Genomic DNA, 25,010 nt, shown 5'->3' on the forward strand with positions numbered 1-25,010 from the left:
TTACTGGTCCAGTGGTGGGATGTCACACCTAGGATACTTTCTGATTATCAACTACCTCAGCTTATTCTGGTTTCAATTAGCATGTAGTCATTATTCCTCTATAAACTAGTCTCTTCTACCATCAAAAGACCATCATTCCTGAAATTATTATTCTAAGACCTATGCAAGTCCTCTATAAAAAAGTATTCTACAGCACAATACCACCTCTATATTATCACTTTTTATTTTACCTTGCATCTTCTTTGCACCATTACATGTTACCATTTCAGAAAAAAAGAACTATGTCATCAAGATGTTCTTTGGCCTGAAATTATGAAGTGTCAAAGGGCTTGGGGCTATCTTTTATTGTGATGGCTAGCTCTGGTTTTTTTTTTTTTTTTTTTTTTGGGACAACCTGGGCATCTTGAAGACGTGACAGCAATCAGCAGACAAGACTGCCAGACTTTTCTAAAACTTACCTTGTCCAAAAGATAGGAAAGAATACAGCCAAGACAAGTTCGACTGCCTTGTTCAGTTCCATAAGAGAGGTTCAACCAAGACACAATATGTACTCTTTCAATTTAGTTCTGAAAATTAAACAGTGAACTGGTTCTGCAATTCAGTATAATCACAAATGGAATTACAATTTTTTTGCATCAAACCTTTCTCAATTTACACAGTGAAAATATTCATGCTGCTTCAGTAATTTTCTTTGATAAAAATAAATATATTTGAAATTTACTAGCTCAAGTGTCAAAAATGCTACTCTGTGCTCCAGAAAGACATTGGAGAATATCATGAAAAATGTAAAACATTAATGCAAAGCATACTTATATACAATACAAAGTCAACTGCCAATGTACTGTCTCCATGACTAGGTCAGCAGCATGCTGTGGGAATTCTCTGAAATTTTAATAATTTTATTTCACATTTTAATTCAAAATATCAGAGCTACAAAAAAGAAAACACTGTTATTTTATCTAAACATTCTAAAAACAAAATCTCACTACACCAGGACTATAATTACACAAATATTTCACAAGAACCGTATCATAAAATATGTCGGATTCCAGAGAATCACATTAAGTCTTTTTTTTACAATATAAAACAGTGCTCGTTCTAGAGATGTAGTTATCCATGATCATATGTGCATTCATAGAAATTCAGGAATGCCTTCTGCTTTGGAGAAACTGTTCAAGTACATTATAAACACTGCAATTTCAGAAAATAATGTCACAGAGAGATGTGAATTGTTCATCAGTGTTTGCCTTTTTTCGACTTTTTGTGTGATCTGTGGGGGGATCGGGATCGGGACCGGGACCTGGATCTAGAATGAGATCTTGACCTTTTCCCTGACTTTCTAGGTGTCCTGGAACGTGATCTTCTGGACCTCTTCGGAGTTCGTGAACCAGATCGTGATCTTTAAATTGATAGAAATAAATATGGGTATAAAGAAAAGTTCTAAAACAAAGCACTGAAAACAAGAAATCACAATGTACTCCTGAGCTTAATTAAAATTTTGCATTGCTTGCTTAATGTTTCGGTGTATCTGCTGTAAAAGATTTCAAAAGGTATCAATACTGTTTCATGTGCAGAAAGGAAACTACTACCATGTGACGTTACACATCATACTGTGTCGTAACACTAGATAAGTGAATATCTATTAGACTTTGACAAATCTCAACTGACACATTTTATAGAACAAATTTCATCTTCAGTTAGAGGTATCCTACAGATATGTTCTAAGCTGCTTCATCTCTTGCTGACGACAGCACATAGGGAAAAGAAAGAGGAGGGATAGCTCTTCCATGCAGCTCTTTCCAGAGACACAGATATTGTTATTGTACTTCTGATATGGATTACCAAAGGAGATAACTCAGAACAACAGAAGTAAAACCAAAAAGCCTATTGATAAAATTAGCAGTTCTAGGAAAGTTTCAAATCATAACGAGAACAAGGGGAGGAAAAAAGACTGAAATCATAATAAAAAAATCAACTGAAAAATGAGGTACCACATCATTTCATAAGTAACATTACTTCAATCCCTGCCAACACACACAATCTGCCCAATCGCTCCCATTTTCTGCACCACCTGACACACTTCTTCATCTACAGGGACAGATTCAAGTCCATTTGCTCAACAGGAAGGGTGAACACCCCAAGACCCATTCAATCCCTGAAAGGGGTGACACGTTAATGAATCCTTTTGGTTTCCCTAGAAGACAATACGTAGGTGCTAGGGAACAAGCCATTCTACCAATCATGTGGTTTCGCTCTCTACCTGACCTAATGCCTTCCTACTGTAGCTGCCTGAGAATATACATGCATGACAGTACACAGAACCAGACCTTTTGGCTCTACCTGCAGCATGGCATCATCTTGACTCATAATGCTGCCTGCTAAGCATCAACACTCCTAGTGTGGTCAATACGGCAATGGACTGAAAAGCCTCCATCACCTAGAGCTGGAAACGCCAGAAACAGCCACTTACGCCCATGTCCAACTGCTCAACGCTTACAGTTTCCCTTGCTGTTAACTCAACAAAGGCTGTACTAAGTGTGGTCAGGGCATTATCCTGCTACGCCAGCAGGTCCGTACTTCTTGAAAAAAAACCCTAATTACTAAGCTGCAGGATGGTGGAAAGAATTAAAAAGTAAAGTGCTTTCAAAGTAAATTCCTGACCGAGTCCACGCTCCAAATTAAATATGTTTTTTATTGTTTTCTTAAAATAACCACCCCAAAACATACATACATATAGAAAACGTGTCAGAGTAAAGAATCTATTTAAAGTATTATGGATAACTTGAAAAGTTTCTGAAACACCTAGGCAATACATACTCACCATAATGTCTGGGTAACAAAGTTACTTACTCTACACAGTGGTTTACAGATGAGGATAATATTAACAACAGGCTAACATAGTCTGAGCCAACAGTTAATCCCAAGTACAGTTGCATACAATTTGCCTTTAAAAAGTGAGCTATTACTAAAAGCAGGCTTCAAGTTTCGCATTCTGGCATCACCCACAAAAGGAAGGGGGGAAAAAGATGCTCATATCTTAAAACTACAGGAAAATAAATTAAGACAAAATGACTACTTACCAGTCAAGGTACCACAGTGAATTAAAATCTCAGTTTCACAAAATATTGCACAATGAAATCCTCCTGTTAGGTACAGACATCCTGAAATAGTCTGACTTTCATGTTGCTTACTGTAATGAAGAGTTGTTCCATTAAGACACTCTTTTAATTGAAGAAAAAGGGAAAGTACTGCAATTTTTGTTAGCATGTAATGGTGCGCTGTTCCCATATACTTTATGGCACTGGAATCTCTGGGTGAACTTCTTTACCTACCTACACGACAAAATGCAGAAGAGACCTTCTACTTGAACATTTACTGCCATGGTAAATTGCATAGATAACTATAACGTTCATTTTAATGATTACTGTTGCAGCAGCATTCCCTTACTGCAGAAGGATACTAGAACTAAGGAATATGCTGTGAAGGATTAAAACAGAGACTGAAGAATTGCAGAGCTGACTCAGTCTGTACATCTAGTCTGCACTGCCTGAAGAAAATCTCTTGGGTTGACACAATTAAATACAAACAAAGCTGTTGTGGTGGCCACTATTTTAGTGGAACACATTTTTGCAACAGCATCCAGTTTCTCATCTGACAAAAAGCAGACTGTCCTGCAGCCAAGTCAACCATCTAGACAGAGTCTGTTATGACCCAGGAATGCTTCCCCCAGATGTAAAGAGAAGCAACTGGTCTCCTCACCTGACCATATTGATCCTGGCAATCTAATACCTAAACTGTCAGACATCTAATAATTAAAGTACTTTCTTGTCTTCATACTGTGGGGGTTGGGGGGGGGGGGTACACAGCTAGATGGTTTGAGGCTCACTTTTGGATTCCCCTTTTGGTATAAGAAGGGGTTAGTCCTCAGACTAACCTAATCCTTGTGGATTACTATAAAAAAAACATGTTGTACTTGAAAGCCAAGAAACTCTGGATACTAGAGAAATTATTTTTTTTTTTACTACAGGAATTTAAGACAGTTTAAAGCTCTACACATGAATGGAGTAAGCATCATTTGGTTAAGAAAAAAAAATAATTTCTCAAGCAGGTGGGCTACATTTACTTGGTGACTTTATACACAGGTTCTCTTTTAAGAACTACTTCATCATCAGGCTGTGCAAGGACAGGAGGAGGACCACTGGCAGGCATGCAAAAATGTCTGAAAGATACACTTTAAGGGAACTACAAGACAGACTTCTGAGTAGCAATTCTGCAACACTTTGGCACTTAGATTGCATTTAGGTGAAATACTCTTGGCACTTTGCCAAGAGCGACTTTCAAGCACTTTTCCTTTTACCTTCCTGCAGGGCATGGATCACCTCAACTGGCAATCAGCCCATGAAAGAAAGGCTGAAAGGATCCACACCACCATCCTCTGTGCTTTTAGATTTGAGTTCACTACTGTGCCCTTTTGCTATGTTAAGGTATGAGTAGAGGTTCCTATTGGGCAATGTATACTAGGGTGAAAAAACAATATTGCTTAGGCTAGAATTGTGAAATCAAAACAAGTTTTGCCCATTCTGCTGTACTCACAGGGGATGAGGAAGAGAAGAGTAGGGGGTGCACAGCAGACCTTCCTTCCAGACCATGTGACTAAGAATCTGTTGCAGATAAAGGGGTAAAAGTGATTCTTGCTTGAAGTGAAGAAGTCCAATACTGGGCTTCCCACATGCTCCTGAGTATTTAAGGGTCCATCTTCCATTCACAGCTGCAAAGCATGCCAGCTAGCATGTTGTGCCTGGAAGGGATACATGTGGCTTGCAGATATAAACTGGTGCTCCCGCTTCTTGTAACTAACAAGGCCATCATCTACTTTACAGTTACACATTTGATTCACCTGCAATTAGCTAAGCAGCCAATGACGTAGGTGTGCCAGGTGGCCTTCTTAAGTCAGAGCTGAGGCATCTGTTTTCACAGTCTGGCCAAGCTTAGTCTGCCTAAGTTGCCCATCACAGCAATTCCTTCATTACAGAAGAAAGAGGGATCCAGTGTGTCAGTGGGTGTCTGTTTTGGAGAATGACACACTCTACATACTTTTTTCTCATATGCAGTCAAGATACAGGTACTATCAAAATGGATATGGACATGTGGTCCAAGGTCCACAGTGCAGTTCTGGCGTGCAACCCCTTTGCCAGCAGAAGAATAGGGACAAATATTCTTGCAGCCAGAGAGACAGGGCTTCTGTTTGGGTCTATATTATATAAGCGAACGCACTGAATTGCAAACGCTATATAATCGACCCACAATCCCCCAAAACCCAAAATGTTGAACACACGGATCAGCAATTTTTGTCCCAGGGAAAAAAATCCCTGATCTGTAAAATCAAAATCAGAACACACCCCCTACTTAAATATACCAACTCTGAGATTGCACCACAGTGGAGGAAATGGCAAAGTCCAGAAAATGGCCCAGTGATTTTTTTTCCCTAGGAAAAAAAATCACTGTTCCGTGCTTTCAGTATTTTGCTATTTCACGTAATGACGTTCGACTAAACAGCGTTTGCAATTAATTGCGTTCGCTAAAATAATAGGGACCCTGCTGTTTGTCTCCGGCTTTGAGTTGGATTTTGGGATGTTCACACAGTGAAGCTTGGGACTAAACAAAGCAGTCATCAGGTACAGACAAATATGGGCTTCTCCAGCTGTCAAATTGGTAGACAGTCTAATCATTTCATGAAGACTATAAGAGCTTTGGACAATCCAAAATGACGAAAAGTGAACTAAAAGTGGTTCTCTCTCACTGTAAATCTGCAGAAGCATCTGTGATCCTGGTGGATAGCAACATGCAGACAGGTGTGCTTTAGCACCAGACTGGCTAGCAGTGTACCCTTGACAGTAAGGGAAGAAGTGCCTTTAATATCAACATCTTAAATTTCTCACCTGGGCAGACCAAAGACTGGCCTCCATGAGCTTTTTTTTTGTTTGTTTTTTTTTTATTGTTAGAAGGAACAGTCAGGAAGAAAACCTCTTCCCTTCCTGTTCTTGCAGCACTTTCTTCACTGCTCTGCTGGACAGCTGTCCCACTATCTCCATTATGGAGGCCTTTTGGTCTCAATGGACATGTGGGCATCCTCATAAAGTAAGCTTACATATAACTTATATTTTGTACTAATGCGAGATTACAGTTCTTACTCATCAGCAAGATGTTGGCTGGGATCACTTTCTTTAATGCAAGCTTTTCACCCATTGCAGGGAATACAAGAAGAAAGGGAGTGAACATGAATGGTTAGTCAGTACTGCCAGGGGCTTCTAGAATGGAAGAGGATGTTTCTCTTTACCATTACTTTGATGCCATGACAAGCAAGGCCTGCTTCTTTTCAAATGCTCTTTACTGTCAATATTAGCCAGCCCTTGTTAGCTTCTTCATAACAACCATTACTTGTTTGGATAGTTCCTACTTATCTAGTGTTTGCAAAGGCAAATATCTATTTGACTCACTCCAGTGTCACAGCTTTGCTCCTCCAGGAATTAAATATAATTCGTGAGAGAAGCCCATGCAAGAATTCTTTATCCAATGATGCCATCTAGGCCTGGCTGTTAACATCTTCTGGCAAGGGCTGGAGAATGATCAAAACATGGCTTTTAAGCACTACTTCAGAAGCTACTGCTCTGACAAAAAAAAAAAAAAAAAACATCTGCTTTTACTGTACTTGTGTTTCCTCCTACTTTATTTTGCTTTTGCCTCTTCTTAAAAGTACTCAATTTTATTTATTCTGCTGCACTTATTGCTGCTTGGTAGTAACCTGATTAAACTGTAACCGTTCTAAGTCTTTTGGTTTAAGCACTTGGGCTTCATACCGGTTGTTTTACATTAAGAAGGTTTGTGGTCTGCACTGTTGTGGCAGGACAGGTAAGCTTACATCCTTCTAAGCTGGGAAGTGCTGATTGAAAGCTCAGTGTCTGCTATTCTAAGTGTATTAGTTCTGGTTTAAGCACTTGGGCTTCAGGCCAGTTATTCTACATTAAAAAGGTTTGTGGTCTGCACTCTTGTGGGAGGAGAGGCTGGATTCTGCCCTTCTGAGCTTGGAATTTCTGGTCACAGGCTTATTGTGCCTGCTTATTTGAACGTTTTCTTTCTGAAATTGGTGCGCCTTGTTGCTGTAGCATAGGACCAGATTCAGGCCTGTTGTATAACTTGAGCACTGATCCAGGCCATCTATTTTGGAGAAGGTTCCCCTGCACCCTAGTAGCGGGAGTGTGCAGTTAGAACTTGTCTGATTGAAGACTGCTGGAACACAGCTCAGTTTTGATTTTTTTCTGGTTAATTGGGTAACTTGTTTAAATCAGATTGTTTGTTTTCTATTGTTATATATATATATATATATATATATATATATAAATTTGCACTTTATTCATCTGCGTTTACTGTATTTCTGTTGCTTCCTACTTTATTACTAGGGACATTGACTACAACTCAGAACTGAGATATATAACAATAAGCATCTTTATATGTGCATTTAAAGTGTTTTTTTATTGTATCTGCTTTATTTTCTGAAATATATATATATATATATATATATATATATATATATATATATATATATACTTGTTTCCCGCCTTTCTAAGCTAGTATAGTCCAGTTTTCAGGTTAGTGCTGAATTCAGGGCTGTGTTACAAATCTCTGTATTTGCCCATACCTTACTTGGATAGAAGGAAGTTTCTCTGTTCACCTGTGAGAGAGGGGAGCTTTGAGCAGCCTATCTGTCCCTGGAGGAATGGTTTCAGCACAGAAAGTAGTAGTTTATTGGCCATTTTGGACTAATTTCTATCTCTTTCATTTCCCTGCTATAAAAACCGCATTTGCCCAGTTTTGTGCACCGGGCAGCACCGGTTAGCTAGGGTATAAATATTCCAGGCTCCAAAAAGTCTCCTCTTCAATTGTTCCCTTGGAACTAGACAAACTTTCAACTTAAGCACTCAAGCCACTTATTTCTCAGTCCAGCACTTGCTCAAAACTCATAGCAAGCACTTATAAACCCTAGCACTACAGAAGGACAAGGCTCTCTATTTGACCTTACCAGCCATTCAGTAAAACAGTTTACTGTACCTATTCAGGCATGTCCAAAGGGCAGTTTCAGGTGTACTCTCCAGTACAACTGGTGAATCTGGGCATTTTGAGACAATGTTACAACTGCCTCATGTACACAGACAATCCTCTCCTCCTACCACCAAACACTAATACATGCGAGAGATGCAATTATACAGCCAAACTGGAGGCTAAGCTCTCTCAACCCAAGAATGGATCAGGCAGTCAAGAGGAGAAGGGAAATACTGGCATCACACCACCAGTCTCACATAGACCCATTAAACCAGTACTGCCAAAAAACACACGTAAATACACGAAAACATACACAGAGGCTCTAAATAAAAATCTGCAAAAGCAACAGAGCCCTCCAAAGCAGACATCCAAGCAACCTCCACCCCCCCAACACAAACCATGAAACACATACTTCACAAAACCAGTGTGCCACGCAATTACAGCCCTCAAGGCAAAATAACATACGCAACATACTAGTAATAGGTGACGCTATAGTCAGGCACACTGACGTCCCACTCACTAGGCTGAATAAGGAGAAGGTTACCGTTAGCTGCCTGTCGGGTGCCAGGATCTGCCACATAACACAAGCACTCAGGTCACTCCAGAACAACTACAAATACGACTCTGTCATTGTCCATGTTGGTGTATGACCTGAGCCGTACCTCCCTGGACTACATGAAGAGAGACATGGAAGAGCTCTCTGACCATGTAAGCCCAGGCCGGTATGACCCTGACCCTGAGTAGCATCCTGCCCTCACCTAGAAAGATACCACGGTATAAAGAAAAAATTATCAGTTTCAAAAATTGGCAAAGTTTCTGGTGTCATTCAAAGGGGATCCAGTGTGTGTCTGCCTGGGATGACATGCTCGACAAGCCACGCTGCTTCACTAGAGACGGCTTGCACCTGTCACTCTTAGGCTTTCAAATACTGGCCAAGGCTCTTGCCACCCCCACAATGCCTTTTTTAGGCAAGGCTCAAAAGACAAACCCACGGATGTAAATAGCACAAGTAACAAAAATCTGAGGGTAATACTACTCAATGCCAGAAGTCTAAACCTCAAAATGCACGCACTCGAGGCACTCCTCAGTATGGAGAAAATTGATACATGTGCAGTAACAGAAACCTGGTTTAAGGCTCCAAACAGCACCCCAGCACTACCAGGCTAAACTCATACCATACATTTCGGCCACAGAGCCCGGACCGAAATACAAAAGGCTGGGGAGTATCCATATTCATCAAGGATACCCACACCTCCAGGTTAGTGGCACAGCACGATGCTTCAGAGATTATCCACGTGCAACTAATAACGGGCAAAACTGCAATTCAAATTGTAGCTTGCTACATATCACCCACCATGTCCCAGGACCCCCATTCCGCATTTCTGGAAACACTGGGTAACAAAAAGGTCCTATTAAATACCCTAATATTGGGTGATTTCAACTACCCAAACCTTAACTGGGAGAACTACTCAAGTACTAACTCCCTTGCCCAACATTTCCTAGAATTTATAAACTCAAATGCCCTGGAACAACTGGTTACCACTCCCACCAGAGGTGACAAAATATTGGACCTGGTCATCACCAACATGGGCGACTGGTGTTCCACACCGGAGGTCAACCCCTCGCTGGTTAGATCTGACCATAAACAAATCACTTTGGATATCCACATTCCACCCCCACCCCCGGACAAGGAAACCACCATGAAAAACTTTTCAAAAGCAAACTTCATGTTACTTAAGACGGAGGTGGAAAGTTTCAAAGCCCTCATGCTAAAGGTTAATGCTGTCCAAGCTGCAAAATCCTTTACTAATGCACTCTACGGGCACCTACAAGAAAGCACAGATCGTGCTATCCCAAGCAAAACCAAGACTCGCTCCTCCAAGAAAAATAAACCAGTCTGGTGGACCCCTGCCATAAACAAGCTATACAATAGAAGGAGGAAACTAGTACAGAAAAGAGTAAAATCCCAAGAAGGGAAGACATCCCTGATCAGTATTAGCAAGAACCTACGATCCCTCATAAAATCGTCCAAGGCGAGCTTTGATAGAAAACTTGCCAAGGACTCCAAAGATAACCACAAGGCATTCTTTAGCTATGTCAATAATCTAAGTGGCAATGCTCAGATCTGCTTGGAGTTAGTGCAGAATGGCACAAAATACACTGAACCAACTGATATTGCCAACATCCTGGCAGACAGGTTCAGTGCAAACTTCACCCCCCCCTCTCACCCCCAAAAGGGCCCATAACCATACCAGAAGAATGTACAGCCCCTGAAATCACAGACACTCGGGTTAAAATAGCCCTCTCCAAAGCCAAAAAAACAGCATCAATGGGACCGGCCGGTGTCCCAGGCTGTGTCCTACATGAGCTCAAAGATGAACTAACCCCTCACCTAAACACACTGTTCAAACAGCCTCTCCACATGCTACGTACCCAATAGAGTGGTGCACAGCAAGTTACTCCACACCACAAAAGTGGAGCCACAACAGACCCTGGGAACTATTGCCCTATAAGCCTGACTAGCTTGGTCTGCAAGGCTATGGAGTGAATCATCATGGAACTCATTAACAGAGACATTGGGAACCTCCAAACACTGGACCCTTCCCAGTTAGGCTTTGTTAAGGGCAGATCATGCCTCCTAAACCTGGTGGACTTTTTTGAGACAGTTACCAAGGCTATAGACGTGGGAAAGGTGGTACATACAGCCTACCTAAACCTTACAAAGGCCTTCAACACCATTCCCCATTCTGGTATTATAGACAAGCTCACCAGCCTGAACATAAACCCCTATGTCACAAGATGGGTTGTCAATTGGCTCACGGACAGAAACCACATGTTGAGAGTTGCGGGAGCTAGATCTGACGCTAAACCGGTTACAAGTGGTGTTCCCCAGGGCTCAGTCCTAGGATCCCCCTGTACTTCTCAGAGGTACAGGCAAGCACAGGAGGACTATGGCTGACCAAGTTCGCAGACGACTGCAAACTAGGGGTTATAACTGACTCACCGGCTGACACAGACATCCTCCAAAAGGGTCTCACCGAGATGGATACCTGGTGTCAAAATCATGGCCTCAAGCTAAATGCCAAAAAGTGCATAGTTATTCCCTTTGGAAATAACAAAGTAGCTACAAACTACCACATAGGTGGTAGTCCCCTAAATACGGAAAACATAATAAGGGATCTGGGGACCCAACTAGACAGTACTCTCTCCTTTGATAATCACATTGCCGAAGTGGTTAGAAAATCCTTCTATGTGGCCCACCTAATCACAAAAGGGTTTGCATCTAGATCAAAATAGGTCATTGTGCCCCTCTACTCATCACTCATCAGACCCCCATCATAGAGTACAATGCCCCATTTGGGATGTACCTTACAAGACACCTGCAACAGCTGGAAAGACCACAGAAGTACCTCACCAAGAGGATCACTGGCCTCAAACAGATGCCCTATGCAGCTCGACTGAAGAAACTCCAACTGTACTCGGTTGCATACAACCTGCTCAGAGGTGATCTCTGCCTGACATACAAGGCCATGTCCAACCCAGAATTGATGGACATGCTCCACCTAAAGAAAACCTTATCCCCTCGAGCCACATGCTCTAGGAATCTAAACCTCACCACAACAATAAACAGGACGTGTTGGAGGGATAGATTCCTGTCCCAGAGACTTCCTATGCTTTAGTGAATACACTCAAAACATCTACATTTATGGTAAGTGTACACAATTGTACTATGTTCTTCGTGTTTCAGTGTTGCAGTCATTACATTTGGGTAGAATCCCAAAGCTATGGTTGGGAGGATGGAATTATACAGCATTAGCAGCAGATATAAGGCCCTGCAGGACAGCTGTGGCAAAGCCTGCTCTAGGATTTAGAGAAGAGAGGTAATGGTAATCTTTGGGGAACGCATGAACTGTGCTCCAGGTAGCAGCTTCTAGAATGTCTCTGGTAGGAACCCCTTTGAGAAAGGCTGCAGAAGTAGATACAGCCCTGGTGGAATGAGATCTGATCCCCCTGGGGACAGGTTTACCATGGTGCATGTAGCAGAAACAAATACAATGGCTTATCCATTTTGAAATGGTCTGCTTTGAAATAGCCTTTTCCTCTGCCCCTGCAGCAAATGCCACCAGTAATTGCTCAGATTTCCTTAGAGATTTTGTCCTGTTTAAGTAGAATCTTAATTGTCTGTGTACGTCCAATGAATGCAGAATCCGCTCACCCTTGTTCTGTGGATTTGGGAAGAAGGTTGGCAGGTAAATGGTCTGATTAAGAGCCACACTAGATACCACTTTAGGCATAAAGGATGGATTGGTCCTGAGAGCCACCGTGTCCAGGTAAAAAATAATAAAAGGCTCCACTGCCATGAGAGCCTGTAATTCTGAAATTCTTCTAGCTGAAGTGACTGCTAAAAGAAAAGCTGTCTTCCAAGAGAGAAATTTTAGGTCTGCAGTAGCAGCTGGCTCAAAAGGAGGTAGAGTGAGTTTTTCCAAAACAAAATTGAGGTCCCATGCAGGAGTTGGTGCTCTCCTGCGAGGTCTTAAATTTTTGGCCCCTCTGAGGTACTGCTTTAGCAGAGGATGAGAAAAGAGGGGAGGCTCTGTGTTGTAATGAGCTGAAATGGCAGAGGCATGGATTTTTATGGAAGAAAAAGATAGGCCCTTGTGAAGCATCTCAGTTAAATACTGCAGAATCTGAGGAATACTGGGCATTGCTGAGCATATTCCCTGTGCTTGGTTCCAGGCACAGAATCTTTTCCATTTGTCAGCATAACATTTTCTAGTACTAGGCCTTCTAGCCTCCAAAATGACATCCATCACAGGTTTGCTAAGAGCTGTAACTGGTGAAATTAGTTGATTAGCCATGCTGCAAGATTCAAAGTTTGGAGATGAGTGTACAGAATTTGATAGTTCTGCTGAGACAGTAGGTATGTGTCTGAGGCAGGTACCACGGAGGAAGGTGCGATATATTGCGTAGGAGTGGGTACCAGTGTTGGCAAGGGCAATCTGGAGCAATCAGAATAATTTTAGTTTTTTCCTGTCTGACTTCTAGTAAGACCTTGGAGAGCAGAGGCAGAGGGGGAAAGGCATAGACTGGTTTTTCCAGCTGAAGGATAGAGCATCCACTTTCCAAGCTTTTTTGTGATGAATTCTTGTGCAGAATTTGTCCAACTGATAGTTTTGGGGTGAGGCAAAAAGATCTATGTCTGGGCTCCCCCATCTGCGTGTCAACATGCTGAAGATTTGTGGATCCAGTTGCCATTCGTGTGGGTCCATAAGATTTGTGCTTAGTTTGTCTGCCCAAGTATTTTGCTTTCCTGGCAGGAATTGAGCTTGTAAATGTATTTGATAAGTCAAGGCCGTGTTCCACAATGTCATGGCTAGTCTGCAAAGGGGGTAGGAATGGGTACCCCCCTGCTTGTTTATGTACCACATGACTGTGGTGTTGTCTGTCTTTATCAGCAGTTATCCTCGATGAAGATAGTCCTTGAAGGCTGTCAGAGCATTCTGTACAGCTAGCATCTCTTTCTGGTTGATATGTAGGTGCATTTGATTTGGGTTCCATTGGCCCTGAATGCATCTCCCTGCCAGATGCGCCCCCCCAAGCATAATCTGATGCGTCTGTAGTCAGGGTTTGGGCAGCAGGGGGTGGAATGAATGACGGTCCCTTGTTTTGGTGGCAAGCCTCTGCCCACCATAGGAACTCTTGCTGCAGGCAAGGAATGATAGGAATCATTGTTTCCAGGCTGTGACAATGTTGACTACATAAGCTTTTTAGGTACCATTGAAGTTTCCTCATATGTAGTCTTGCATATGGAATTATTAGAATGCAGGAAGCCATGAACCCCAAGCCCTGCAGCATTTGTCTTACAGATAGCTGGGTTTTTGTGGCCACCTGCTTGAAGTAAGTCATCAACTGAATTTGTTTTTCTGGTGTAAGGTAAGTCATCTGGGCAGTTGTATTCAAGCTTGCACACAGGAATGTAATTATTTGAGAGGGTACCAGTTGTGATTTATTTTCGTTTATGGTGTACCCTAGACAAATTAGAAGTCTTTTTACAAATGCCAGATGTTCTAGAAGAGTGTCCTTGTTTTCTGCCTGAATTAGACAATCGTCCAGGTATGGATAGATTTGAATATTTCTTTGCCTGCAAAACGTAATTACTGGTGCCAGGCACTTTCTGAAGACCCTGGGCGCAGTAGATAAGCCAAAGGGCAGTGCAGAGAACTGGTAATGCAAATAACCTGCTTTGAAGCGGCGTTATCTCCTGCAAGATTCCCTGATTGGGATATGCAGGTAAGCCTCTTAAGTCTAGATGGGATATGCAGGTAAGCCTCTTAAGTCTAGAGTTACCAACCAGGCATCCTTGCCTAGCATAGGTAGTAACTCTTGTAGAGTCAGCATCTTGAATTTTGGAATGTCCAGAAATGTATTTAGAATGGATAAGTCCAGAATTGGATGCCATGATTTGTCTTTTCTGGGTACCAGGAAAAGTCTTGAATAAAAACCTTGTCCCTTTTCCTTTTCTGGTACTGGTTGAATAGCCCCCATATTCATGAGGGATATAACTTGTTTCTGGGCCTCTGCCCACTGATTTTGAGGCAGATCTGGCCATCCGTTTGGGATTGGCAATGTGTGGAAATGAAATCTGTATCCCTGGGATACTATATTTAAAACCCACTTGTCCTGGGTAATCAGTTGCCAGTTTCATGCATGAAGTGCCAGTTTTCCCCCCAAAGGGGCGCCCAAAAGATAAGTGCTTGGTGAATGCAGTGAAAAGTCATGGAGACTGTTTACCGTAGGAAGGTGCCTTGTTACTTCCAGATTTGGAGGTGGAGGCACCCCATTGCTTTGTTCTATAATTTCCTTGTGACTGAAACCTGGAGCCTTTGGAATGTCTGGGTTTGACCTCAGCAGCTCTGGTGGGTACTGGGAAGGACCAGTTCTTAGTAGGCCAGTGCCTACTGAACCTGGGTGGCTGCACTTGTAGGAAATCTTTTACAGTTTGCATAGATTTAGCTTTATCTTCCATCTTTTTCAAAACGTCTTCTGCCTTATTACTAAATAGCCTGTCCTGTTGTAAAGGAGCATCCAACAATTTTGCTTTAACATGGTCAGGCAGATTTTGCTCCTTGAGCCAAGAATGCCTTCTTATCACAGATCCAGTTACAGCAGCCCTGCAAGAGGCCTCCAAGGAATCAAAACCACATTGCAAAGTATGTTTTCCAACTTGTTCAGCTGAATGCAATAAATCCTGCAACTCTATTTTCCACACAGTCAGAAATCAACATAATTTTCTGTTTAAATAAGCCCATGACATGCTGTTGATATTTAAGCATTTGAAATTGACAGTTTAAAGCCCTGATTGCCAAGGTTGCAGACGTGCAAACCTTCTTACCCCATCTATCCAGCGCCCTGGAATCTCTATCAGAAGGGGTTGGATTTTTAGTAGTAGAAGCCTTAACGCGCCCTTGAGACCCTGAGAAATGGTTTCAGGGTCAGCAGTAGGGTTTTTAAAAAGAAGAAATTTGTGGGAATCAGAAATCCTGTAGTATCTGTCTGGCTTACTAGGAGCTGGAGGCAGGGAATTAGGAGTCCTACTGGATTCTGGGAAATCATCAACAATGTCGAGAACAGGAGGTATAGCCAAAGGCCTATGCTAAGGAAGAAGAAGGAAATCCCCAAGTCTCTTTTTAGATTCTGAAAAATCCTGACTCTCCCAGTGAAAGTGTTCCCTTAAGGTATGCAAAGTTTCTCCAAAAGAAAAATCCTCAGGAGGAGAAGCAGAAGGGATGGAATCTTCTGCATCACAGTCCTAAGTGGGAATAGATAATTCCTGATCAGAAAAGGAATCAGAAGAAATAGAAACCTGATCTGAAGACTCGTAGTCAGTGCCTTGCCTAGGTCTCTCAGCAGGAGGGAGATGGGTACCCCTGATCAAGGTAATTAAATCCTCAGCCATTTTGATAATTTGTTTTTTAGGCATTGGGGCCTGTACACGTGTCCCATGCGTCAGTTTTTTAGACATAGAAGTAGTTTTTGGCCTTAATTTTGAAGATGGCGTCAGTTTAATATACAAATCTTTAGGCCTGAAAACACCCTCAGAAGCCGGTGCCTGCTCAGCGGCTCCGGACCCATCCAAGGTAGAGACATCTGTGGGCTCAATACTTAAAGTATCTCGCAGCATACCAGACTCCAAATGGGTCTCAGTAGAGAACTGCGAATCAAAAGTAGCGGGTATCAGGGGCTGCGAAAGCACCTCACTGAGTACCGGCGAACCAGCGACTGGCTTAGGAGAAGCTTTGTTGTCAGTTTTGGACCTGGACGGTCTGTCTCTGTTTTTTTCTTTGCACTTTTTTTTAAGTATTCCAGTAGTCGGATTGCTAACCGATGACATTTCTGGATAGTTAAATCTCGAGCCAAAATATTCAGAAGCAAAAATATACCAACGTTTAATAGTGCGTTGATTAAATTTAGTACAAAACTGACAGCAAGGCACGTTGTGGTCAGGGCAAAGGCAAGGAATACAGTACAAATGAAAATCCTTATGAGGTATTTGCTTCCCACAAGTAATACAATTATTAACTTTTACTGACATCGGTAAGGAGCAAGAAAAAGTTTCCCCAACGGGGTACTTAGCTTTTAGTTGAAGACTTCAGTTCTGAAACTCGAAAACGAAAATTTCAGGAGTCGGCTGATGTAATGGCGTCAGCTGCATGTTTTATACCCCTGACGACCTGACGTCATGGAAGAAGGGACAGCAACCAATGCAGGACCCAAGACTTTGTTAATCAGGCCGACTGCGGGCAACCTGCCAGCAGATTACCCAAATGTAATGACTGCAACAGTGAAACACGAAGAACATCAGAAAGTTTACCCCAGGGATCACTTCAGTGGCTCTGCTGGACAGAGGTACAGGGAACTAATCTAAGGGGGTGGTGAAAGCCAACACATTCTGGCTAGGCTTATAAATGCCTTCGGGCAGATAGCCTAGTACCTACCTATAAAGCAAACACAGATAATCTGAAAGGTTTACATACCGGAACTTGGATCATCAATTCCTCCTGCATGGTTTAGTATTTACCTGTTAAATATTTCTCTGAAAAGTTGTGCAGCTGAATTCCTAAACATCTGAAAGCCTTCTTATCCAGATAAAAGAGAACTGTTGTCCTTTACCATCATTTCTTCAGCTAAACCATTCACTAGAAGTAATTTCATTTTGGCTGGGTCCTGCAACATTTCCTGTAACTTGTGGCACTCCTTTTCTAGGTTACCAAACAGAATCACGCAGACATCCACAAATAAGACTCTTAATATTCCCTTTACAATAATCTCATCCATCCAGTGCTATAGACTCTCATACCCATGTGGACAAAGGCTCAACTACCAGCAAGAAAGGTAATGGGGACAGAGGACAATCAGTCTGGTTCACCTCTCTGTTTTTATAGAAGGCAACAGTATGGCATTCATGTTAATGCATATACATTTTTTAACAATCTCAGGTGGAATCCTCCCCACCCCACCATATACAATTACCTCAAATATCCTCTTTTTTACTTTAAATAATCACTAAACATGAAGTACAGGACTGACTAAATAAGCTTGACTACAGTAAAATTACCATAGCATACACCCTAAGACTTTAAAGCTGGGATAGCACAACCTGTGTTAGCCTCTTGCCTTTATATATAATCTCTCATTCAGTACTGCCACCGCTCCTCACAGTTTGAGGCATGCTCTTAAAACTTCCTTTCATGAAGTCCCAAGCTCTATCATCTGCATCTGATTTACGTCCAACTGCTGATCTCTGTCCTCTAGCAAAAAAAAAACTTTAATCAAATTCTGTAATATATCAACAAATATTGACATTAAATAATAAACATGGCTTCTGCCCTAAATGTAGTACTACAACCACATTACATTATCCTAAAGACCAAATATATGATAATATGGATGATGACCTACTCATTCCTGCCATCTGTCTTGACATGAAGCAGCTGTTTGAGGCTGTAGATGAAGACATACTAATGCAAAAGCTATCCTCATGTGCACTTTCCAGTGAGGTAAACTCCTGGTTCAAAAACAACCTTACAGGTAAAATATTTAGAGTCAAGGGAAGCAGCTCAACTCAAAATCAGAAACCAGTGTTGTGCTTTCTGGTGTACCCCTGGGTAACATACTTGGGACCTGCTTGTTTTCATTATTTCAGAATTATTTACCTTCAGACATTCCATAAATCAACTGCCTCCTTTATGCTGATGATACAGCTGTTACCAAATCTACAACAAAGATTCTAGTACAGTACGTCTACAGGAGGACTTCATGTTGCCATGGAACTGGTTAACTAATAAATTAACAAATATAATGAAAATGTGTGCAGTATTCTTTGTAACATCAAACTGTCAAAAATCTGTTTCTAAAATCACTATCACACCAGTAACAAATTCTCAAAGATACACAAATTCTCAGAGATACCTAGGCATTACCTTAGATCAGTCTTTATCCTTTTCTAACCACACAGAATTAATGGGCAGTGTTACCACAGCTTAAAATTTCTATCAGGTTTTCTTATTTGCTTATCCCATGAAAAAATTTCTATCAGGTTTTCTTATTTGCTTATCCCAGGAAAAAAAAAGAAGTTCCATCACTCTTAATATGCTAATTTGAAGTCTTGAATGTAGCCTTCATATCGCAGACTTGCTTTCCCTTCACAATATCACTGACATCAGTGCACTACCCTGGTTAACAAACTTTAATAAATAAATTCAAACAACCAAATACAGAATACTCAAAAGTCATTCACCTAGGTCATATGACTGAGCATCACTGTGCTATTCTAAGCAAAAAATGTCTTCCAATTTCAGCAAAAGCCACACATCTTCTAGACAATCTTATTCTGACAATACTACAAGAAAGATATAATGTCGACCACTAAAACAAACTATTTGTAAAGGAATAATCTAAGGCTCATTGAAGCTCTGAATGCTTGCTATTAACTAGGCCTCCATTTATGCTATCCTTATGGACAAAGGATTCACAAAAGTGGTCCCAGCATGTTGGAATAACATTCCAGACAGAATTTGGCGAACAGATAATATGATGCATTTTAAAAAGGAGTTAAAAGCCCATCTGTCTAAAGAGAATAAAGGTAATGACCACAGAGAGTTAGTTTAATCTGATCATAGCACATTAAGATTAACATTTTGTTTGATTCATAAACTACTGTATTAATTAATTGCTCATCTGGCAAATAAGCCATCATTACCACATGCCATGTAGATAACACCACTAAAATCTAAAAGTGGTACGCTCTATTTAAGCCTTTATGTTTAACCCAGCTAAGCAGTGTTTCAAGGTACACAATAATACGTGGAAGCCAGTCATCCAGCTGGTAAATTTGATTGCATCTTGCACAGTATATAAGCAAACTTGTTGCTGTGTATGAATTTAAATGTATTGTACATAATGTATTGTGTACTACTTAATACATTAGCATGTCGTGATGTAATATATTATTGCATATCACTTTTATGCATAAAAATTACTGAGAATGTAACACTTTAAATGAAACAACCGTGCTACTGAAAAATGCAGTACTGTATGCTTATATTTATGTCTAATACTAAGATGTGCTTACTGTAACTATTACTCTTTTTTTTCTACTTGCTGATTCTGCCAATGTAGCCCAGGTAAAGACTGAAAAATGTACGTGGGCCAATTCACTTCTCCAGTTCAGAAATTCAATTAATTGGTTAATAAATGCATGCTTACATTAATACATACATACATAAACAAAAAGGATACAGGCAACTGGGCTGCTGTACAAGGCGAGGGTTGCTGTGATAAAATTTGTGGAAGGACTGAAACCTATTTCATTCACAAGTTCTTACTAGGCTTACAGCCAAAGAGACCACTGAGTCCCTCAGCCATATTACAAAGTCTTGGTGGGAGATTAGGTGTCCACAAGCCACAGGAGCTCCAGTGCTGAATACTCAACATATCCAAGATGAACAATTTATGATCACCCATCCAGTCATCCAGACTGGTTTTAAATTGTTGCCAGGGAAGTACTCTAATATCTAATGGAAGCCTATTCTAGATATGAGGGATAAACTGGTATTGTTAATGCGGTGGCATATGAGTCTCCAAAGTGGCTGTTCACCTTATCAATAGTTTTATTTAGGTGAAAGAAAGAGTGTGGGGTCACTCCTGGCATATAACACTTAACAAAAATCAAGTAGAAGCTTGTACAAGACCAAGTAGAGGGACTGAAATTTTAGTCTATTAGAGTAGCTAAATGTACTAAGACTTTAGATCTTTTTGGCGAGGATACACTGAGACAAAGGAGGCACTGTAGTTAGTGCTGAGCCTTACAAGGCAGGAAAAAAGTGGGAATGTAACTTCTCTGGATGTTGAAGAGAAATGACAGAGAATCAGTTCAAGGTATAGGAGATTTTCAAGTCATGACACGTGGTTGTCAAAGGAGAGTTTATCACCAGGTGTACCCAAGACTTTGATGAATGGGTAGAATTTGAGTGGAATGTTACCTACATGGTGGTTGGTAATGATGGCTTATTTGCCAAATAACACTACTTACGAATTTCTAAGTGTTGAGTGTAAACCAATGATGAACTCATCCAGAATTTGTTTGGTCCAGCCTTTACTGAAGAATCTGAGTGCCATAACAGGATTTGATAACCTCTTTCAATTTGCAACCGGCTACAGTCCCTTGATATCAGGTTTCATGTCAGAAAAGTATATGCCAAAAGGGAGTAAGCCAAGAAGACAGCCCACTGGGGCACCTTCGGTTACACTTTTTTGCCTAGAGCAAATACCTCCAACAGCATTAACAGTATAAGTTCTGTCAGGCAACCTTTTAGCTCTGCAATGAACTGTGCATGGATTAATGTAGAACTGAGAGAGTTTACAAAATTCCCAGAAAGGGAGACAGTGTTGAAGGTCTTGGCAAGGTCCAAGTGAGCAGCGTGGGCATTATGTTCAACCAAGGCCTTGGTAAACCTTTCAAAGAATTCAACCAGGCTGAGGAGACACAAGCAGTAGTTGCCTTTACACGGCAAAAAAGGTATGTATCTAAGAATACAGCTGTGTAAGAATTTAACATAAATGTAGATATTCAAAGTACATTAAAAATTACACTCCTCATCCGTTGGATATCCTGCTTGCAGTGGTCGTCTGGACTTCTAGAGTTGTATCTGCATGGCTTTGCCTGACTTCCTCCTACTGCGATGCAAAACTGCCAGTGGTATAAGATGGGCATCAGATGTCATCTTTTTTTTAAATCTTTCTTCTTCTCACTGTGCCAGAGCATTAGTGGATCAAGAGAGGGCAACTACCTGATTACTGGTCCACTCCACAGGTCTCCATTCCCCTTCTCCAAGAAGTACAACAAGATCAAAATAGGGTTTTGGTAGGAAGATAAGAGAAGGTATTAAATGGGACCCACCCCAACTGTAGGGTGCCACTGAAAGGAACAGGACGGGAAGGATAGAGGTAATATGAATAGGCAGAATGTATTTGAGTATCTAAATTTGCAGTAAAGACCTATATAAATGGGGAACAAGACAGATAAGTTAAATTAATTGATTACTCTCGCATTCTTTCAAGACACTTCTGTACTATGTACATATTTTGCAGGCATTTTCCATACTTTGCATGTATGCACGTTTTCAGCTTCACCTTGTCTTAATAAGGGTGTCACTTCATTCTGTTCTTACCATTTACTACACGCTTTTGATGTTTATACCACTCTTTTTATTTCATTTTATACCAAAATATTCTGTGCTAATTCCATCTGATTCTCTTTACCACCCCCCTTTTTTAAAGCTTTAAAGTATCTCAATTATACACTTCCATTTTTTACACTCAGTCCTTATTCCACAAATTATTTTATGTTCTGCTCTTTTTATTTTTTTCACTTAATACACTATTTTACCATTGCATCTCTAATAAATTTATTTGTTGGTTATCCTGTTGCCGTTACATGAACTCTTTGCCCTTTCATCAAACCACAATCCTACTTTCACAATCCTTGTTCCCATCTGTTTTTACCTTAACTTCCTAAACCTTACTCTTCTTACAGTCATGCGATCTGAAAAACCTGCGATTATTTCAATTTCAAAGTCATTTCCTACGTTTCCAAGCACAGCCTTCACTTGCCTCTCCTAAGGAAAAATGGTCAAACATTCACTTTCTAAACTATCAGCCTTCTGTACCATATCTTTTCTTGGGCTACTTCTACTCCAACCATAATCATGGTCTCTTACCCATAATACTTCTCTCATGAAACACGGTCTGCGTTTTAACATCTGTTCACACACCTGTACTGTTTTCACTGACGCATGAACATTAGAGAACCTGCACATTCATAATTATATCATACATTCAAACTTGGTACTCTTCATAGTAATGCAGGTCTAATGTATCACTTTCCTTAACATAGTAAGCTAGCCCTATAAAGCAACCCCCAAGTGAGCAAATAACCTTTCCATAAAAATTTGGCTTGTTTGCTATATCATTCTAGAAAATGTATGCCCAACAAACATACAATGCCACCTTCATTTCTTCAACCAGTATCTTACAGCTGATTTCCTTTTACAATCTGCAGTACTCCTAAGTTTCACTTGTGTTCCTATGCTGGCTGCTTGACCATATTCAACTTACTGTTTATCCACATTCTATTACAGTACCCTGCTGTGTTTTTATTGTATTTGTTTTTTATCTTCTTCACTCTCTTTCACTATTTCTTTTAACAAGTATTCTTATTTTCATGCACAAAACCTTCCTGTTTGCACTCTCACTCACTTTTGTGTTTCTGCAATTTCACACTCTATTACTTCATTATTTATTTTTATGTCTCTCTCTTCATATGGAAATCTGGCCAAACATGTGTTAAAGGACACTTACAATTTGTACCACAATTTCTCCCTGGATTTCTCCTTTCTCTAAACTTCACACACCCTCTTATCACACACCCTGAACTTAAATCCCTTTTTCACCAATCCATTTGTGTAAAGGCTTTACAATTTCTCCGTTACTTGTAAAATGCTGCATATGTCAGGAATATGTACCATTTTGCCTTCACATACTTAACCTCTTTCTCTCGTCCTCCCACATTCTATAGTCTAACTTTGCCTTTCATTTTTACTTATTTCACTGTGGCACAGTACTTTCAATTTGCCTCCAAGTCAGAGGGAACTACTTCACTTAACTAAGCTGCACTTTCTTCTTTTGTTCATACTCGACTAACATTCTACAAAATCTGCCCATGTTTTTTGTCATTTTTTTCAGTGTAATTCTCCAAATGTTTCTAAACCTGGACAATACAATTACTCCGTTCTAATCAGTTTTCTAACTTGACTTAATGGAGTCAGGTTAGCAGGAGGTAATATGTCCAAGTTCATATAATGAAAACAGAGACCATTCCTTGGAAGTAAAAGTATCATGGCTGCTCCTACCATCTGAGTATAAAACTGTCTTGTTTCCTTCTGGTTCTTAACTTCAACATTATTCCTAGAAATTGCATTCTCTGCACAGTTACAACTTCCACTTCGTTCAGACCTACGGTATGCATCTCATACTCGATTCCAGCTTTTCTTATCATATCCCCCACTACTCCCATCTTCTAGGTGTACATAGAGTCGGAAGCATCACCTTTGATTCAGTTATCTAATTCCATTCTGTCTACACTACAATGGAGTGGTTTTGTTGTTAACCATAAGAACAGATTATACAATGTTAATTTCCATTTTATCATTCAGTATTTTTGCCATAAACTGGGATTTGAAAATCTGACTAACAGCCAAACTGAATTTACTGGAGAAAACTGGTAAAGGAACTAAGGTATTGGGAGCACATAAAGTACAGTTTTGTACCTACCATAAATGTAGATGTTCGAGTGTATACACTGCTGCAGTCATTACACTTGGGTTATTCCTGCCGTCAGGCGGTTCCCCAGTCGGTCTGAGTTCCAAATTCTTGGTCCGACGTCGGTTGCTGTCGCCTGCTCCCTGACGTCAGTGCGACAGGGGTATATAAGATGCAGCCAACACCATTTTCTTCAGTTTTTCTTGCCCCAGATTTCAGGTGCCCCCAAAAGGTAGGCAATTCAAATTGCTAATAAAAAATACATAAGAAAAGCAAACAACAACTTTCAGTTACCAGCAAATAGTCCCCATAGGTAGTAAAGGGTAGAAGACATAGGTACGTACCAGCAAGTAAGAGGGGAAGGAGGGAGGTTAACCGGACTGCAGCAGTGTATACACTCGAACATCTACATTTATGGTAGGTACAAAACTGTACTATGTTCATCATGTTACACTGCTGCAGTCATTACACTTGGATAGAAACCCAAAGCTGAGGTAGGGTTGCTTGTTCTATAAGGCATTAGGTGTGGTTATAATATAAGGCCCTGCAGCACAACAGTGGCGAAGCCAGCTCTGGATTTAGAGTATAAAGGCAGATGGTAATGCTTGGTGAAGGTATGCACAGAACTCCATGTTGCTGCTTCCAAAATGTCCTTGGTAGGCACTCCTCTGAGGTAGGCAGTTGAAGTGGCTGTTGCCCTGGTGGAGTGAGATCTAATGCTGCTAGGTATAGGTTTCCCATGGTGTGTGGAGCAGAAACGTATGCAATGTCCTATCCATTTTGAAATAGTCTGTTTTGAAATGGCTTTTCCCTGTGCTCCTGCAGCATATGCTACCAGTAATTGCTCAGATTTTCTGAAAGCTTTGGTTTTGTCCAAGTAGAAGCGTAACTGCCTGTGAATGTCCAAGGAATGCAGTAGTCTCTCCCCTTTATTCTGTGGTTTTGGATAAAAAGTTGGCAAGTGAATAATTTGGTTTAGAGCCACACTTGAAACCACCTTTGGCATAAATGTAGGGTTAGTTCTTAAGGATATC

General features: G+C 40.8%; 1 protein-coding gene across 3 annotated transcripts in view; it reads right to left on the bottom strand.

Annotated features, from left to right (window-relative positions):
* Positions 1-205: 205 nt before the first annotated feature.
* The window catches only part of LOC122801567 (U2 snRNP associated SURP domain containing), a 2,423,494-nt gene continuing 2,398,689 nt past the window's right edge, over positions 206-25,010 (bottom strand). For all 3 annotated transcript variants that reach the window (XM_044071008.1, XM_044071006.1, XM_044071007.1), the window contains one exon: positions 206-1,399. In XM_044071008.1, the coding sequence (XP_043926943.1) occupies positions 1,237-1,399 (163 nt within the window). In that variant the 3' untranslated portion in view covers positions 206-1,236. The remainder of the gene's footprint in view (positions 1,400-25,010) is intronic.

Source organism: Protopterus annectens, chromosome 5.part0 (genome assembly GCF_019279795.1).
Source record: "Protopterus annectens isolate FY-2018-M chromosome 5.part0, PAN1.0, whole genome shotgun sequence".
NCBI classification, from domain to species: domain Eukaryota; kingdom Metazoa; phylum Chordata; order Ceratodontiformes; family Protopteridae; genus Protopterus; species Protopterus annectens.